The sequence below is a fragment of the Pollicipes pollicipes genome, unplaced genomic scaffold (assembly GCF_011947565.3).
Source record: "Pollicipes pollicipes isolate AB1234 unplaced genomic scaffold, Ppol_2.1 Scaffold_3087;HRSCAF=3621_pilon_pilon_pilon, whole genome shotgun sequence".
Classification (NCBI taxonomy): domain Eukaryota; kingdom Metazoa; phylum Arthropoda; class Thecostraca; order Pollicipedomorpha; family Pollicipedidae; genus Pollicipes; species Pollicipes pollicipes.
This window is the reverse complement of record NW_023596225.1, coordinates 20,534,227-20,552,690: the sequence shown is the minus strand read 5'-3', so window position 1 is coordinate 20,552,690 and position 18,464 is coordinate 20,534,227. Positions and strand designations below refer to the sequence as shown.

Sequence of the window (18,464 nt, the reverse complement as noted above, 5' to 3'; positions counted from 1 at the left end):
ATTTAAATGTGTGTACGTATATATGTATATATATATATATATATATATATATATATATATATATATAAATACATATATATTGTTATTATAATATATTCAACTATCTATACTCTCCCTCTCTCTCCCCCTCTCTCTCACCCATTCCCATACCCACGCGCGCACACTTATACACCCATCTACACTTATACGGCATGGCCCGTACCGTATGCACGATGGCAACCCCATTCGATTTGGTGCCTTATAGCTGGTGGTGCAGAAACAGTGAGATAACCAAGTCCGTTTGCTTGGCTAGGTACTCTCAGCACTCACGAAACATCCACACGCTCATACGCTAACATGCTCCAAAGCTCAGGCTGACTTCATTGCGAGCTCAGGGAGCACGCCTGGGAGGCACAGGCTTCACTGGATAATGGAGTTATGATTTGCAGAGCTCCAGCCAACGACACTCCATCACATGCCAGTGACAGGGCGTGGGACTAAATCACGCCCTTCAGGCAGAATGTTGCAGGCTTGGTGAGAAAGTTGACTACCTGATTTAGCCTTTCTGGACTGGCTGGTTCCAGCGCCAGTTCGCCTCCCACTTACGACAACAAACTGCTCGAGGTTCGCAGCTGTTCCCGGGACATGACCGGATGGGGTGTCACTCGCAAACTGCTCGAGGTTCGTAGCTGTTCCCGGGACATCGCCGAATAGGATGTCACTCACAAACTGCTCGAGGTTCGCAGCTGTTCCCGGGATACGGCCGAATGGGATGTCACTCACGAACTGCTCGAGGTCCGCAGCTGTTGCCGGGACATGACCGGATGGGATATCACTCACAAACTGCTCGAGGTTCGCAGCTGTTCTCGGCACATGACCGGATGGGATGTCACTCACAAACTGCTCGAGGTTCGCAGCTGTTGCCGGGACATGACCGGATGGGATGTCACTCTAATTCCCGATGACGACGTCGTGGGTGCATCTCCCATGGCTTTGATGTTCATGTCCTATCTAAACCACGACTGGACGGACATACCTTTTTTCTCGCGAATTTCTGGCAGGTGTGATTTCTTCAGTTCCTAACAACTTTAACCTAATGAGCACGTTTTTCTCTCAGGTTCTCGTGGATGATATGCCTGAGCCGTCAGCTTGCTTGAATTTGTCTGGTAGACATTATCCTGATCATCTAGAACCTAGACCCCGACCAGCATTCTTTTTTAGACGGGGGCTTGGCACGCCAACTCTTTTCCTTCACATCTACATTTAGTTTTTCCCCGATAACCTTTAGGGTCATAGCCCTAGCTTCTGCTGGAGGTTCTTCAGGCTTTGTTTCTGAAGTCCACATCCATTGAGTATGTGACAGCAGTTTCTAGGATATTGCTCAGTTCCATGGGCCAATGCTTCACGTTTACGGCCAGCTTGCGCAGGTCACGACTTTCAGCTCTTAATGCAGCTAGCTCCCGCTTAAAGGGTTCCACCTCCTCACCTACTGCTCCGACAACAAGCTACCTGATCAGTTCGATTTCTCTCCATGAACTCCCTGATTATCGACGTCAGAGTTACGTTAAGGCTCCACTTCCAGCGATCGAAATGCAGCAAAGATGAAAGGCCTATCCCTTTTTCTCCCCGTGCGATTAAGCCAGTGACACAAAGCTGGCGCAGGAGTCAGCGCGTAGACGTCTCCGAATGCGCCGCATACGCCGCAACAGGACACGTCCTCTCCTGACGACTGCCCAAGAGAGAACAAGTATGGTATGGCGTGGTTGGACATACGTATGGTTACTGGGCCATCCCCGACAAAAAAAAACCTACACCACTCCTATCGACTTCAGCATGGGGCACTGTATGTTCATATCCTGAACAGAACTGAGCTAACATAACGATACTTTTTAAATGGTTGCAATAAGAATGCAGTTGTAGTTCATAAACGCCACACACTAATGCACCTAGGGTTGATTTATGGCTTGTCTAGCACATGATAAACCAGCACATGTGCTGAATCAACACTCCAACCAGCAGTCTGAAATCCCATGCAGCTTCTGACAGGACAACGACCTCGCCAACATCGAAACTAAATCAGCTGTGCAGCCAGGAGAGGAATATGAGGAGACACCGCTCGTATCAATATGTACACGTTTCAGGAAGCATTTTGCACGCAGGTGCAGATACCTTTATTTATTCTGCTGATCATACGGGAAATGCAAATTATCTTTAAAAAGTTTCGGCTCTGAAACTCCAACAAAACAGTCAACACCTATCGAACAACAACGGATGCGCAAAAAATGCTCCAAGCTTATCTCCGGCGTCCCTTTCAGCCTCGTCCTAACAAAGCCCCCCGGAGAGTTGGAGAATTGGAGCGGACTGAAGCCAACCTCCCTCGAGACAAAACACTAGCGCACGTCATCCCGGGAGGCAAAGCCCGCCGGCCGACGGCTGCAGCCGGGAGAGAGCGGCCAGGCCGGTTCGCTGTGTGAGCGTATCTTCTCTTTGTCTCAGCGTGGGTCGCCAGGTGGGCGTGTCTGCTCTCTGTCTAAGCGGCGAGGCCGGGTCGGCAGGCGGGCGTGCATGCTCTCTGTTTGAGCGTGGGGTCGCTAGGCGAGCGTGCATGCTCTCTGTCTGAGGGGAGGGGGGGGGGGGGGGTGGGAGAGGTCGCCAGGCGAGTGTGTCTGCTCTCTGTCGGGGTCGCCAGATGAGCGTGTCTGCTCGTGGTCCCCAGCGGCGAGCGTTTCTAGTCAGATGAGCGTGCCTGCTCTCATTCTCAGCGGCGAGCGTGTCTCTCCAGGCCCCTCTCCAGCCTGAGGGCCGGCTCCTGACGGGCCCGCCCTCCGGCGGAGATCGCTAATTGGGCCGTGGAGTGGCCCGCCTTCCGCCCCAAAGCGCTGAGGGGCGGCCGGCGCTGCACGCCCGGTCCGTAACAAGCAGCCAGAGCGGTCCGGCGACGGAAATGGCCTACTTCCGGGCCGCCCGCCGTGCCGCCAATGCCGAGGCGGCAGTGGGGGGGGGGGGGGATGGGATGTACTAAGGAGCGTATTTACTACATAATGAAATGCTGTTTTCTAGAGGGGCATTTTGCACTTAAAAACATACCAATAGTCACAAGTGAGCTTATTTCATGATATCTAATGTTTGTCTCAATTTCTTCAAAAGTGGAACATTCCGTTTAAGCAAACATGACACAATTTTCCGAGATTGCCTGCCCTAGTTACAATGTTAGATCCACCATTGGTGCGGATGTGAAACAAAACATGCGGAAGTCATCTGCGAAGATCCGCCACACCCCTCGCGAAATCGAAACATATCATTTGCTATGGTCCGCTATGCCACGCTGCAAAAAGGTGTTTACAAGGCTCCAGCATGCTTACGCTCTGCGGCAGAGGGCAGCGAACTTGGTCTGAGAGATCCCCACCAGCAAAGGCGAAGATAGCGTGCGACGAAGGTGAGCTTGAGAACAGCATCTGGACATGGCATTTCCAACCTAGCTCTAACTTCAAGTAACTACATCTAGAAGGTCATGATCTGCCAAGATACATGCCTAAGCACTAACTGAAGGATGCACAAGCTCTTTAGCGATGAGTCATTTTTCGCCCTGCCACCACCACCATCGCCACAAAGCTGCAGTGGTAACGCGCGGACGTCTGGTTCACCTTGGTATCGTAGCGCCAGAGAGGCGTCTCGGCGCCGCTGGAGAAGCCCACCTCTCCGCCGAACACGTACAGCTGGTGCTGCCAGCCCACCATCGTGTGCTCCTGCAGGTTCAGCGGCCGGCTGCCCTCGGCGCGCACCTCCTCCCACTGGCCCCCGTCTGGAAGGGAGCGCAGCACTCAAGCGATCGCCGCCGACACCACCGCACCGCCAGCCGGGGTCACACAGGGACGCGGTGGGCGGGGTCATCGCTCGTCGTGACCTGTTTCTATGGTGCACGGCGAGGAGGCATCCCCGTCGGGACCGCAATGGATCGGGTGCCCCGTCCACCAGAGGTGCACCAGAGGTAGGGGACACCACCACGTGCCCTTTGTCCGTACACCACAGGGTACGGACAAAGGGCACGAACGAAGATGACATACCGGAAGTATGGTACGAACACCAGAGGGACGGAGTTCGATTCCCACAGTGTCCGCTATCCCTGCCAGGATGGCAAGGATGGCGAAGCCATGTAGCCTCAACAGCTGATTACGTCGGAAACCCCAGTGGCAATCGGGAACCACTGTTGAACTGTTGAACAGCGTGGAGACACTTCCCACCAGGACACAGGACAGCGCTCGTCAGTGATTCAATCGCTCCACTTTGTTCGCGCGCCAAAGTCGCTGCGAAAGTAACACGCATTGCGGATGAATTCGTCGTCGCGGACTGCGCGTATAAATTTCTAACATTTTCAGCGGACGCTTAATTATCATTATTCAAAAGACGTGTTCCCGTATTCAAATCACAAATGAAGAACGGCCAAAACGTGGTTGATGTAAAAGAACACGGAAGACGTCTGGGGCAAAGGTCCGCTATCTCATATTCTTAAAGGTTCCGGGCTCGTCTGAGGACGTGACAGAAACGACCTGACATGCTTTGCTGCTATGTGTCTCCTCGGTGCGTATACACGCGCAGCACATGCATGGGATTGCACTATGTTGCTTAGGGATATACTAATATGAATTCACCCGGCCCTTGACTCTAGCCCAGGGTGGACGAGGTCCGGGGCCCCGCAGCTGCACTGCGTGACCGTGCCAGCGGGCTCTGTGGCGATGAGGCCGCGCCAGCGGACTCTGTGGTGATAAGGCCGTGTCAGCGGGCTCTGTGGTGATAAGGCCGTGCCAGCGGGCTCTGTGGTGATAAGGCCGTGTCAGCGGGCTCTGTGGTGATGAGACCGTATTAGCAGACTCTGTGGTGATAAGGCCGTGTCAGCGGGCTCTGTGGTGATGAGACCGTATTAGCAGGCTCTGTGGTGATAAGGCCGTGCCAGCGGGCTCTGTGGTGATGAGGCCGTGTTAGCGGACTCTGTGGTGATAAGGCCGTGTCAGCGGGCTCTGTGGCGATGAGGCCGTGTCAGCGGGCTCTGCGGCGATGCGTGTCTGAGCTGGGGTTCGTGCCGGCCAGAGTCCAACGGCGACATGAAGTGAATTGTTCTATACACTTCACACCCATGGATGAGCGGCGCGATGCTTAAATGAGAAGTGAGCTGGATACAGACACAGGGCGAATGAAGAGTAAATCATGGACGAAGTGAAGAAAATGGTCTAGGCAACGACGACGCCGACGTTTTCCTTGAAACAAGCAAAACGGCTAGCAAGACGGGTCAAAAGCAGGAATCCGTAAAATAAATGTTACAGAGGATTCGCATGGTTCAGTAAATGAAAGCTTCCTGATATCCAAATTTAAGTCACGCGATGACCTTCATCAGATAATGAAAATCACGCATCGAAAAACGATTTTGATAGATCAGATAAAAATTATCACTGGCTGCTAAGAAATCGAAACAAAACTGGAAGCCGCCAAAGCCAGGCTGGAACCAAAGGTAGTGGACCTGAAATCGCACGCAGCCGAACATGACCAGATTGACAAGCTTAGTGTACAAGTGACTTAAAAGTGTAGAAGTGATAAAAAATGTCAAAGTGACCACCTCCAAGCTAGTGACAGGCCATGCAAAACGCCGCTGAGCTCAGACGCATGCGATGGAAGTCGTCCGTGCTGATCCCCCGGCGCGCCGCCCTGGCTCCGCCGCTGACGGCCGACCCAAGCTCAGACACACGCGATGGAAGACGTCCGAGCTGATCCCCCGGCACACTGCCCTGGCTCCGCCGCTGACGGCCGACCCAAGGGAGTCCGTCCGTGACGTCATGCAGCGGGCGTTTCCACTGGTGGAGGTAGTGCCCGAAGACCTGGCAGCCGTTAGCCTTAACAGCGCCAGGGCACCCCTCTGCAGGCTTCCGCAAAGGCCCCAGGGTCACTAAGGTAGCATCTCTGCGAGAATACAATGTTGTTGAAAGGTAAGCGGTATGGATGACAGTGAGCTGTTCAAAAGGTCAGCGGGATGGATGACAGTGAGCTGTTCAAAAGGTCAGCGGGATGGATGACAGTGAGCTGTTCAAAAGGGAAAGCCAGACGCAAGGTAAGCGAAAAATCTTCAATCAGCTGCTTCAGCTGCAAAAAAACCGTCGGTGGCAGTAATGCGTGTTCAGTCGTAACATGGCGGTGTCCTGTAAGGGAACGGCTCGGAAAATGGCGGTTGACAGTGCTGAGAGAATCAACGACCTGGTCCGTGGCTAGACGGTGGCACCAGGCTCACGCGACTTACGCAGCCATCACGTTATGCTGGCAATGATCTATATATATATATATATATATATATATATATATATATATATATATATATATATATATATATATATGTATATATATATATATGTATATATATATATATGTATATATATACATGTATATATATGTATGTATATATATATATATATATATATATTTATATATATATATATATTTATATATATATATATATATATATATATATATATATATATATATATAGGTATATATTTGAGGTAAAGTAACGGTCCTCGGGTCGCAACATGTATAAAGATATATTTGTATATATATATATATATATATATATATATATATATATATATATAAGTGGTATAGCAACGCTATTATTATAATGACCGGATCGGCGCAAGGGCTCGTATTCGGTAATGCTGAGCTGGTTTCGATGTCTGGCCCAGTACAGAGGTACATCAGGCCTGTCATTAAACAGAAGAGGAACAAGAGGGCTTTGGACAGGCAGGAATACAAAAGGGTAGATTATTTGTCTGGTAGCATGCTGGGCGGTACCGCCTTTTGGTTAGACGCAGTTAATGCCTGAATGGATGTGGTCCACTCAAATCAGCTCAAATTATCGGCAGTCAGCATATCAATGGGCCAAGGTGGACCATGGACCAAGAGCCGAACCACAAATGTAAATCGATTAATCCGTCGATCTGTGCTGCAAATAATCAACATCTACAACATCCGCGGCTAGAAACTTCTTAACGAGATCGACCTTCGTCTCGAACATGGATATGGTACTTGAATGAGGTGGCAGTCGATTTATCACGCCATATCTCCCTCCTGGAAGGAGGTCCTCGCCCAGGAGAAGCCCATTAATAACGCCTTCCTGACGCTTTCGAGCAGCTTAACAAGTGTATCGGAGCAGCGAAATCTGGGTATGATTCACTGCTGTCAGCAACGCACATTTCGCAACCTGTTAAATCAAAAAAGAAATGAGAGCATAAACTGCGGGCGACGAACCGAAATCAGTAGACTAAAATATACAGATAATCCTATATCACAACAGATGACTTCAAACTGAGGTGGCTGCAAACCAGAAAGCTGCACAGATTTTGCCAACGAACCAATTGCCCCACCTCCTCGGAATCCCAGCGACCGATCAGTGCCAGGGTTGCCGGAACTACGCGGGGGCATTTGCATAATTCCAGGCTTGGCTCTCAGTCGATGGAATTCTGAACGGACTTGATCGTGGAGCGCCGCTTACCGAAACCTTTTACAGTGCGCCACGTTATCACCAACAGATTGACCTCCGTTGATCGTGATGAAGCCCCTGCTCCTGTCTGCTATTTCCGTATGTGTGATGTTAGCTTTTCCCGTTCATTTCAAGAGTTTATTAAATAATGTATTTCGCAGTGTCGCAATCAGGAACGTGATCCGTCACTTGCAAGGTCCAATCCTTTTGTGCACAGTTAAGGAGGTGAACAATGTGCGGCGTTCAGCACGAGAACGCTGACCAAGTTCGCTCGCACGTGGTCTTTTTTCGACATCTAACAGTCTGGTGTTAGGATGGCTTTGTGCTTACAGGCTTCCACAACTGAATGTGAGGAAAAAGGGAACACGATCGACGGTCGCATCTTGTGACATGTGATGGTGTATAGTATGTTATACGTTGGAATAAATGGGGGAAATAATACAAATGCACAAATGTGAATCCAAATCAGTCCAAGCGACCCGCAACAGGATCACGATATTGACATCATCAAATGCTCACGATATCATAACGAGAATATTGCCTCTTCTTGACAAAGGCATTGGAAGAAGCACCACTCATAAAAGAGGAGCAGGGCGAGAGCACCGAGCAATAAGAAGCAGCTGTGTCCAGCAGGAGCCTTGTTTTTGTCAGCTCGGCACAAAACCTGATCCGAGTCTGCAAACTACATAACTGATTCTCTTCGTGGCCAGGACGGCTGGGAAGGGGGGAGGGGACGCTGCGGTCCGGCTACTACTTTGGTATAACTATATGGACCCCATCACGGGGGCTACACTGACCGTAGTCACACATCATACCACCGATGGAGACGCCACGCAAGAATCGAACACATTGCCAAGGACGCCCTGACGTTGGGAACTTTGTCGAAGTAAAGATGCCATACTTCGGATCCGGAGAAGCGCAATCAGGCGCGCCGGCGCCTCACAACTGTGCGCGGAACATGACAGAGTTGGTGCTCGACTCCGACCAACGTCATTAAAAGTCACCCGTCGTTGCGTTGTTAAAAGTCCCCCGTCAAGAGCCCTCTATTGGTCCCGCCAACAATACGCACCGCATGTTCACAGTCAAATTTGATCAGTTTTTGTCATCGCCATTGGAATGAGAGAGCCACCATAACGTTTAACACTGACGCACGGCCGAAAGAGGTATAATGCAACGATGCGTGATCCAAGCGTAGGCGAACCACCAGCGCCAAAAAATTAATGACGTCGAACGACGCAGGACGCATCACCACCTAGTTGGTCAGGTAAACGGGACGGGATATCAGGCAAGACAGCGTCACGCTCTGGAGCCTGCGGTCTCCACACGACTGTGAGGAACACAGGCGGCGGCAGGGGCGGGGCCTCGAGTGAGCAGCGGACAGCCATCGCTCCCAGCGACCAGACACGGGTATCAGCGACAGGCGCTGCCTCATCAGCCCCACGGGACTGTCCCGGGCCACTTCGACAGGGATCGTCCTCTCCCGCAGCTCTCTCCCGCTCGCTGCCTTGGCGCGATGCGCCTCTAGCCCGCCAACGAAGCCATTTATCTGTGCGGGCCCGTCTGGGGAGCAGGGCCGGCCCCGCCCCTCCTCCCGGGGGGCGTAGAGACGTCGTCGGCGGTCAACTGTTGATACCGAAAAATCGTCCGCGGCCGGCACCGGGGTCTGCGGCACGCGCCACACCGCCCGGTCAATAGACGGTCGCAGTCGGCCGCCGGTGGACATGGGCTGCACGCAGCCAGGCTAACCCGCTGCCTCCGTCTGCTCTCGGACCACCCGCAGCTACTGCCTGCCCTCTAACCGCCCGCTGCCGCTGCCTGCTCTCGAACTACCCGCTGTCACTGCCTGCTCTCGAATCACCCGCTGCCTCTGTCTGCTCCCGGACCACCCGCCACTACTGCCTGCCCTCGAACCACCCGCTGCCTCCGTCTGCTCTCGGACCATCCGAAGCCACTGCCTGCTCTCGAGCCACCCGCTGCCTCTGTCTGCTCTCGAAATACCCGCTGCCACTGCCTGCTCTCGAACCACCCGCTGCCTCTGCTCCCGGACCATCCGCCGCTACTGCCTGCTCTCGAGCCACCCGCTGCCTCCGTCTGCACTCGGACCACCCGCCGCTGCTGCCTGCTCTCGAGCCACCCGCTGCCTCCGTCTGCTCTCGGACCATCCGCAGCCACTGCCTGCTCTCGAACCACCCGCTGCCTCTGTCTGCTCTCGAACTACCCGCTGCCACTGCCTGCTCTCGAACCACCCGCTGCCTCTGTCTGCTCTCGAACTACCCGCTACCGCTGCCTGCTCTCGAGCCACCCGCTGCCTCTGTCTGCACTCGGACCACCCGCCGCTACTGCCTGCTCTCGAGCCACCCGCCGCCTCTGTCTGCTCTCAAACCACGCGCTGCCGCTGCTTGCTCTCAAACCTGGAACTGTGTGTGGTCCGTTAAACGTGTCACGTGTGGTCCGTTAAAATCGGAGCATCGGATCTGCTGATACCCTATGGATTTCTGCTCGGAAGTGAAACAAAAAACAAACGCAACGTAACTGCATAGACGCCAACAAGGGACAACGCCCGTAATGATTTTAATTGTACACGTCTATGACCTATAGTGATCCAAGAAGCCAATACAGTTATGGCCAAACGCATCCAAAGTCGATAACTCCGGCTCTAGGACAGATATCCGCGCTTTTAACGGTATCAGCATGATTTGTTTGCGCTTCCACATCTGCACTACCTACCGAAATGCTTGCAACAGTACCTCAAGCTTAATTAAATGACACGCCTGCATTATAAAATGTTTCCAAATTTCAACTGAAATCATGTGTCCTTTTTGAAAGTACCACTATTACGATGACACCATTAGCGCACGCCCTACTGGAACTACCCAACAACCTCCGTTTACAGGGATCCAAATCGCACCCAGACCTATTTGGATCCCCATAATGCTAAGATTGCTTCTCAGTACGTAAGATTGCTTCTCGAAACCCAGTTACTGCTTTCGGAACCAGGAAAAGCCTAAGAACAAGTTTGGAAGCAGACTCAAAATCCATCTAGAACCAGGATCCAGCACTGAATTGTGCCGACAGAAACAGCAAGAACTAACGTCTAGGTTGACCACACGCCAAGACATCCAGGGATATTAAATATCCGGATTGAAATATGAATAGGGATGCAGTAAGAGCGAAGACCCAGCCTGGAATGATTGTGCGAGATCCAGCAAAAGTTTAGATCCAGCCTGGCGTTTGCCAGAAGTCAATAAAGAAGCCAGAATCAGACTAGCATTATTCTAGTGATCCAACAGGAGCAAGGAGCCGGTATAAAGTAATGAGAGCCAGCGAGAAGCAGGATCCTACCTGGAACGATTGTCAGGAAATGGTGGATATCCCTACAGCGCACTTATAGCATGCACGTTGCACTTATAAATATTACCAGTGAATGAGCAATAAAACTCAAATTTCCGACCCCAGTCTTGCAATGGTGTAAATAATCCCAAATCCCACAGCTAGAGGTTACGAATGAACCAACGAGAGGTAGGAAATGGAATCTAGTGTTTTCTGAGCGTGTTTTCTGTGTTTTCTGAGCGTGTTTTCTGTGTTTTCTGAGCGAACCATCAGGAGGCGGAAACCTGAGGCTGGTGTTTGTGAGGAGCCGGTATGAACCATGAACCAGTGCCTGGTCGTTATGATTGAGCCTGTGGGAACCACAAACCATGGTCTGGTTTTTATGAAAGAACTTGTGGAAACCAGGGACTAGCTTTGGTATTTGTAGAAAGCCGAGGAAAACCATGAATAATGTTCCGATGTTTGAGAAGGAAGCAGTTAAAACCAGGAAGCCACATTTTTATTTGCGGCAGAAACAATGGGGACTAGGAACCAGTGACAGATATTGGGAGGTGAAACTATGTGTCTAAGCCACTTATCGTTTAAACTTGTAGAGTATGTCTCTGGTGTGAATTATACATGTTTATGCTTGCCGATGGGTGCACTAGTATGTCTCTATTACACCCGTACTGAAGATATACTAATGCATTATGCACGAGTTTGTGTAAAACAAAAATAAATCAGGGAAACATCAAAATTAAGGCTGAGGATTTAAGGGGAATTTCAGGAAACTATGCGTTTGTTACTTTCAAAATTGGGTTGTGGGGCGGCCGAGTATTCAGAATCCCAAAAATGGAAGCTCAATTACGTGCATGTGCTTTCATCATGCGAATAGCTTGCAGACGATTTATGAGACAATATCTAATCAATAGAGTGCCCACAGGAATCTGTAAAGGTGCCCAAGTGATGGCATGTTAAGACCTTCCCCGCCGGCTAACTGGTCAGGAAGCCTTCCCTCTCCCCGTCCCCCCCCCCCCCCCCCCCTGCGGCCGGCCAATCGATCGGCGGGTGGCCGGCCAGCCAGCTAGCTGGAAATCTACTTTGCGTTCATCCATGATTTACGAGAAACCCGACATCAATCAATTGATATATTCAAATTCGCTCTAACCTCGGGCTCCGATACGCCGGAATTACATTTTTGTCGTTCAAAAGTCCTAGCCTGAAGATGATTAACGTAATTTACACCGCTAGTAAGCGTTTGTACGATGGATAATCATGAAAATAAAGACAATCACCAGCAACAAAGCTTTCTAAGAAATGGCCACCAGAAGCCGTTACAAGCTACCGAATTGACCTTATAAAGCTTGACCTCACTTTTAGACCAAAAACGTCGGAATAAAGCACTAACTACAGCAATCCAGCGAAGGTTATTTCACATGAGCCATTCTCTTGCAAAAGGCCCACCCAAGCAACGGCGAAAGGCTTGCTGATGCAGCTTATGACAACGCCGCGGCTGCTGAGTGCGCGCCGTCCGTCCACGTCCTCTGATCCGTCAGCGATACGGAGAGCGCGCCGCGCGCCGCCGCTCGGCTCGACCGTCGAGTTATCCTCAGGAGGCGGGTGGGGGAGCCCGCTGCGCGTCTCCCCCAACCAGCCAGACCTGCACGAGCCGTAATCAAGACCCCCACACGCGGAGCGAGCGAATCTCGCCGGCCGGGAAGCATGAAAAGAGCAACGTCTCGTCGTCAAATATTGACAGCGCTGTTCGCTTTGAATTCTCGGAGCGGCTTTGAAGAAGCAGCTATTGGGACGCACGGCGCTGAACGCGTTCGACTCAGCAAACGTTATCTGGATACTCGTTTCGAAACGTAAAATCATGAGGGCTTAGAGGTATTTTTGCACACTTCTTGACGTACTTTTACGTGTTGGACGAAAAAGCCAAGTGTTCATATATTTCCAGGATACAGCGTGTCGTATCGCTATATCCCACTCTTCATCTTTTGAAGGTCGCTCACAATCCTACAGTTTCACCCGTCCATAAACGGTAGCTTTCCAGCAGCTAAAGCGTGCTGCGATACAGCGTCACTTGCCTTTTTAAAGCAATGAAAATCATTCGAGTGGATTGGAGCAGTGCATTGGATTAAAAAAGACTTATCATCCATTCATTGAGTGCAATGGTCCCCTATATCACTGAACTTAAACGCACATGTGTAAACCGATTTTCCGTAGGAACAAACCAAAGACACAAGCTGAAGGCTATGGGAGAACGTAAGTCAACTTCCTACAAACATCGCAAAGGAAGCAAACCAGACGTATTCAGCTCGCCCGGCTGACGACAAACACGCAGACATCAGTGAGTCGTGGCTAAGACACCACGCAGTTTCATAAGCGCATGGAAAGGCAGCCAACAACGCGGCTCCATATGGCGGACAACGCCCGTGATCACAGCGCCGGAAAACATCACATCACATTCGACGTGCCGGTGGCAAATTTGTTACATGGGGCGTGCCTCCATTTAGCTGTCATTTCGTGTCGCCTCCGGAGGCGCAGTCGTCTGAAGGAAATCTGCCCAAGAGCTCAGATTAATAAAACGCGTTTCAGGCGAACAGCGGCAGGAGTTTCCGGCCCGGTGAGTCCGCGGTGGGGGAGATTCGGAAGTCCCAGTGGAGGCGTGAAGCATGGCGAAATAAAACAGCAACGCGTCCGCTCGGTAGTGCGACGCAATGTGTTTTGTGATCGGGATGTATGTCTCGCGACGTAAATATCACGTAAGGTAATAGCCGGCTCCCTTTTCTAACCTCCCTTGCGTGACGCAGCACTTCTTCCGTGTCGTCGTGGGTGATGTCAAGCAGGAAATATCCGCTCGAGAACAAACAAAAACTTTCCTCGGGCCGGAACGGCTGTTGTATCCTTTTAAACGCTCGTTTGGCGTTTTTTAGCGTTTACACCACTCATCAGATTGCACTGTTCCAATAAAACGACAGATACGTTATCTCATGCAATGCTCGTCCTGAAGATCTCACAGCAGTTTTCGGCTTTCCACAGTATTATTTCAGAATTTCGCAGAAGAATGGATTTTTTGGGGATAATTATGCAAAACAAAGGCGATGCCAGAGGTTATCATGCCAGACGACGAATAGCACCTTTAGTGACTGACGTAACTGAGAATGACAGGGCTAGACGGTTCTGACCGTGGGAAGGAGACAAAAGGTTGATTGCAAAGTTAAACTTAAACAACAAATTAAAAACCACCACGTCCCACGCCTCGGTCCGAGAATACGATCTATGTAACCCTCTGGCTATATCACTGTGCCTTCCGACCGATCATGACTTGCGCTAGAAATAGGACTTGATGCCTAGGTAGCTGTCCACATCCCACGCCTGACGCAGATCGCCTCCGGCTTATTCCCCCGCCGGCAGTGCACACGGCCTTGAGGGACTGAGGAAGTTTCTTTGCCAGCCGTTGAGCTTAGTACAGAATCGCAACGGAGGAGTTTGCCGGGCTTTTTGAACCCTGAGTTGGGACATTAAAGACGGTGTTCCACATTTGTATGGTGTTTTGAAATGAAAAAAGTAATTTCGAAGATCATTTAGTGCAGCTCACAGCCATAACCTTTTCAAGACTCAAAACCCTCCAACTTCTAGGTTTAACGCTCGCGAACGTACGCAGACTATTTTGTGCAGACTTCCCAAGGGTACCTAGGTATGCAAAACGTAACAGGAACAAAACGCGAATACAGCGGACACCAAGCCTGGTGGGAGCTCTACCCACCGGTTTTATATAAGAACCTGCTGCCAAATACTGACTCCAACCTCTCAGTCAGCTCAGTCACAAGCCCGTGCAAGGCAGCGTCGGCAAAGAAAGGTGAAAGCGACTCGACATTCTCGCGAATGCCAGTAATGTACTAATGCGAATGCGAGCAATGAGCGAATGTGGTAGCGCCGTATTGTCAATGGTTAAGCGGCCAAATTGAGCGCTTGAGACCAGAGCGCGATCAGCGGCTTCAACGGGCATGCTATCGCTGGCGCGGCCAACCTGTCTCCGAAGTCGAGACCTTCCGCTTGCTCGCCGCCTCCGCAGGACATGGCTCGCTGTTTTCGTACCGGCGGCCTCCTTCCAGTACCATTCCCAAGGTCTCGGACGACAGAGGTTAGGCCTTGATCGTCTCAGGACCCAGAGTGGCGTATGTAGCCCTCTGACTAACATTCTGAGACCTTAGCCCTGTCCCAGCTTGCCTGATGGACCCATGGGCTCGGACGAGTCCCTGCTCGGTACCCACTAGGCCCCTTTCCTTAGTGTTAGGGCCTTTGACTGACAGAATGGTTCTCTCACTGCCTCAGGGTCATCTGAGCGACGCAGGAAGCTCTATGACGAGACATTCTTGGACGCCTGCCCCGCGCATTTCGTTTGTTACATTTGGCTCGTGGGGCCGTTGAGGAAAGTGACGACATACGTCCCAGGTATCCGGTACCCCTTTTTGGAAGGCATGCGGAAAATGGTTTGGTACATTGTATGTGCTCAGTACGCCAAAAAGTTTGACCAAATAGCTCAACATTGAATGTCATCAGGTCAACAACCTTTCATCACATGTTGTGATGTCCTTTTTGCACTAGATGGTGCGGGTCGTATACATTCGGCCTTAGCCCGAGACCTTCAGCTTTTTATCTGGGGGAGCATTTCTGACCACGGGCCAGAATTTTACCGAATCACGCGCAAACGTCTCTTCGAACAAAAACACGGCTGACATTTGAAGGACCTCTTGAGGACTGTTCTTGTTGTGAATGGTTTACAACCACTCTCAGCGGCGTTGATGATAAACAGTATCTGAGGTAGAAGGGTACATTCTCAGAAACATTCGATGCTGATAGCGGCGACGGTCGCAGATGCTGGCACCTTAATGGTGCCAGACTGAATACACACCTTCCCTCCATGGTCTTCCCACCCATTTTTATAACCCATGATTTAATAAGTATGGTGGGAAAATCGTTGTAACTTTGTATCCATGTTCCATCATATAACAGTATTTGGTAAAAGGCATGGAACGCTTTTTCCGGAGCGAATCCCGGGAATTCCGAATTACATGGCCTTGGTGGCCGTAGACCTTCCGCCCACGATCTTTGGTTACTGGCAGAGATTGCGACAGCAACCTCGATTCCGAAAAATGATTGTATTGGCCTGTGTGGCATCACATATTGCTCTTGCATAATACCCTCGATATTGCACTAGAGTTTCGATGTAGGGCAGAAATTGCTAGAGCGATCTCGGTCCCGGAATATCATTGCGCCGGTCCCGAATGGTATTGCATATTGTAACACGCTCGCGCTGATGTCAAAGGACTACGACGCATAGCAATGAACATATTACTTCACAAACAGGATGACGGCCGGCCCGGACCTGTCGGCGGTGTTGACAGTTACCTATTGCCCGCGTCGAATTCGACCGGCCTGCTGTCTCACTCATAGGTTGGTAATAACGGGCAAACTTCTGCACGAATGTAAATGTGATAATTTCATGTCCATCGTGATGATAAATAACTGCGAGGCTCAATATGTTTCATCCAATGCAAATTCAGCACTGAAACAAGGTATATGACAATGTTTCTACAAAAAGGATCTTCCCGCAACCAGAGCCCGCATAAAATCACTAAAACGCAGATTTGCGTATAAGCATCCCGGAAAAAAACTAATGCTTGCCCGTGTGTGTGGTCTTAGCAACGGGTGACGTCATCTCCAATGTTTGTCAGTGTGTAACCTCAGCAACGAGTGACGTCATCTCCAACGTTTGCCGGCGCGTGATCTCAGCAGCGCACCTGTGGACGATGTCCCCTGCGAGTAACAAGATCACAGGGAAACGTCACCGATTCCGGGCCACGTGCTTGCGGCCGCCAATGGCCCAGCGGCAGCGCGCAATACCGCAGTCCCATGGGCATCGATCGGCCGCTCGCACGGCGTCCCTGAGGGCTGCGGCGGCCAGCCGGGCGGGACCGGGCCGCCACGTTATCGCGTGCTGGCGCGGGCCAGACAAGCGCGGCCCACCTGCAACGCCATGACGCGCCCAGCAGTATGGCTTTGGTTTTTCTGCCGATATGACATCACCAGTGATGACGACATACGATGTATCACCAATGATGACGTCATACGATATGCCATTATCAGCGATGACGTCATTCGATGGAAATCATAGATTACTGAAAACAATATGGCGGAACGGCTTCAAAGTGAAGGGCTCTGCTTACCCAGGAATCCACTGTTGCGTCGATTGCATGCGGTTGCACTTCAATGGAGATCGTTTAATGATACTGATTATTTAATGGGGATGTTTGTCGTCATTGGGGATTTACGACGCGCTCAGCAGCGGAGGTTTAATGACTAACGATATATATATATATATATATATATATATATATATATATATGTTGTGTGCCAATTATGGTTATGGTATATATATATATAGATACATATATATATATATATATATATATATATATATATATATATATATATATATACGACTTACGTTCGCTTACCCTGACCGCGTCGTTTGACACACATGCCGACTGTAGAGCAGGCTGGTCATTATTCGTGACGTCATGCTGGGCACATCGCATGCTATGTTGTGTGCCAATTATGGTCGCCGCCAAACGCCATCAAGGGCATCGGCTTGCTGGCGGTTGATGATGGTGAATCACGCCGGAGCCTCCAACTTGAGGTGAGAGTGTTCAGGTCGTAACACGTCACAATCGGACAAAAACGCGCCCTACAACGGCTCCTCGTCGCGTCCAGTGTTCTCTCGTCTGCACGCTGTTCACATCTTCGTTCTGTGCCGACAAACTTCGTGGATATGAGGAATCAAGAATGGAGCATTTTTCAGACTTCCTTAAAGAATGGAGCTTTGACCATTGCGGGAACAGGCTGGCAAGGTGCATACACTCCCTGAGATCGAGAGCATAGGCAGTGGACGGGGAGCTGCAACAGGCTGGCCGGGTCCCAACACTCACCGAGATCGAGAGCATAGGCAGTGGACGGGGAGCTGCGACGGGCTGGCCGGGTCCCAACACTCACCGAGATCGAGAGCATGGGCGGTGGACGGGGGAGCGGCGACAGGCTGGCCGGGTCCCCGCACTCACCGAGATCGAGCCGCCAGAAGTCGCGCAGCGGCAGGTTGCCGTTGCGTCCGCCGAGCACGAAGATGGCACCGTCCAGCAGGCAGGCGGCGTGCTTGGAGCGGGCGCAGGGCAGGCGGCCCTCGGCCTCGCCCACCACCGGCTGCCACATGGTACGGACGCCGCCTGCGGGCGTCAACCAGCGTCAGTGGCGTCACCCGCGTTCACTGTCACCAGTCCGCACAGACCCATGCCGCTTGGGCCGGGTTCACCAACCGCTCCGGCGCTGCCGCTGCCACTGCTGGCGCTGCTGGCGCTGCTGGCGCTCAGCGGCTGGTCACACCCCAGAGGGCTCTGCAAGAGCCGTTGATCGTCGGCAGTGACACGCGGCGGCTCCCACAGACGCGACACCGCTCCTAGGGGCTCGAGCGACACGCGAGGCCGACCTCTCCGCGCCACACGCGCGTCTGAGGCGAAACGTGCGCAGTGACGCACGCCACTCCGGCGACCCTCCGCTCTGCGCGCGATAAGATAGAGCGGAGACGCAAAGTGCG

The 18,464-nt window shown here is 51.5% G+C and overlaps 1 protein-coding gene across 1 annotated transcript in view; it reads right to left on the bottom strand.

The window, feature by feature from the left end:
- Positions 1-18,162, bottom strand: part of LOC119089862 (kelch domain-containing protein 3) — a 37,813-nt gene extending 19,651 nt beyond the window's left edge. The window contains exons 1-3 of the mRNA XM_037212670.1: positions 18,129-18,162; positions 17,935-18,096; positions 3,624-3,781 (exon numbers count right to left, since the gene is read on the bottom strand). Coding sequence (XP_037068565.1) covers positions 3,624-3,781; positions 17,935-18,096; positions 18,129-18,162 — 354 coding nt within the window. The remainder of the gene's footprint in view (positions 1-3,623; positions 3,782-17,934; positions 18,097-18,128) is intronic.
- Positions 18,163-18,464: the final 302 nt, after the last annotated feature.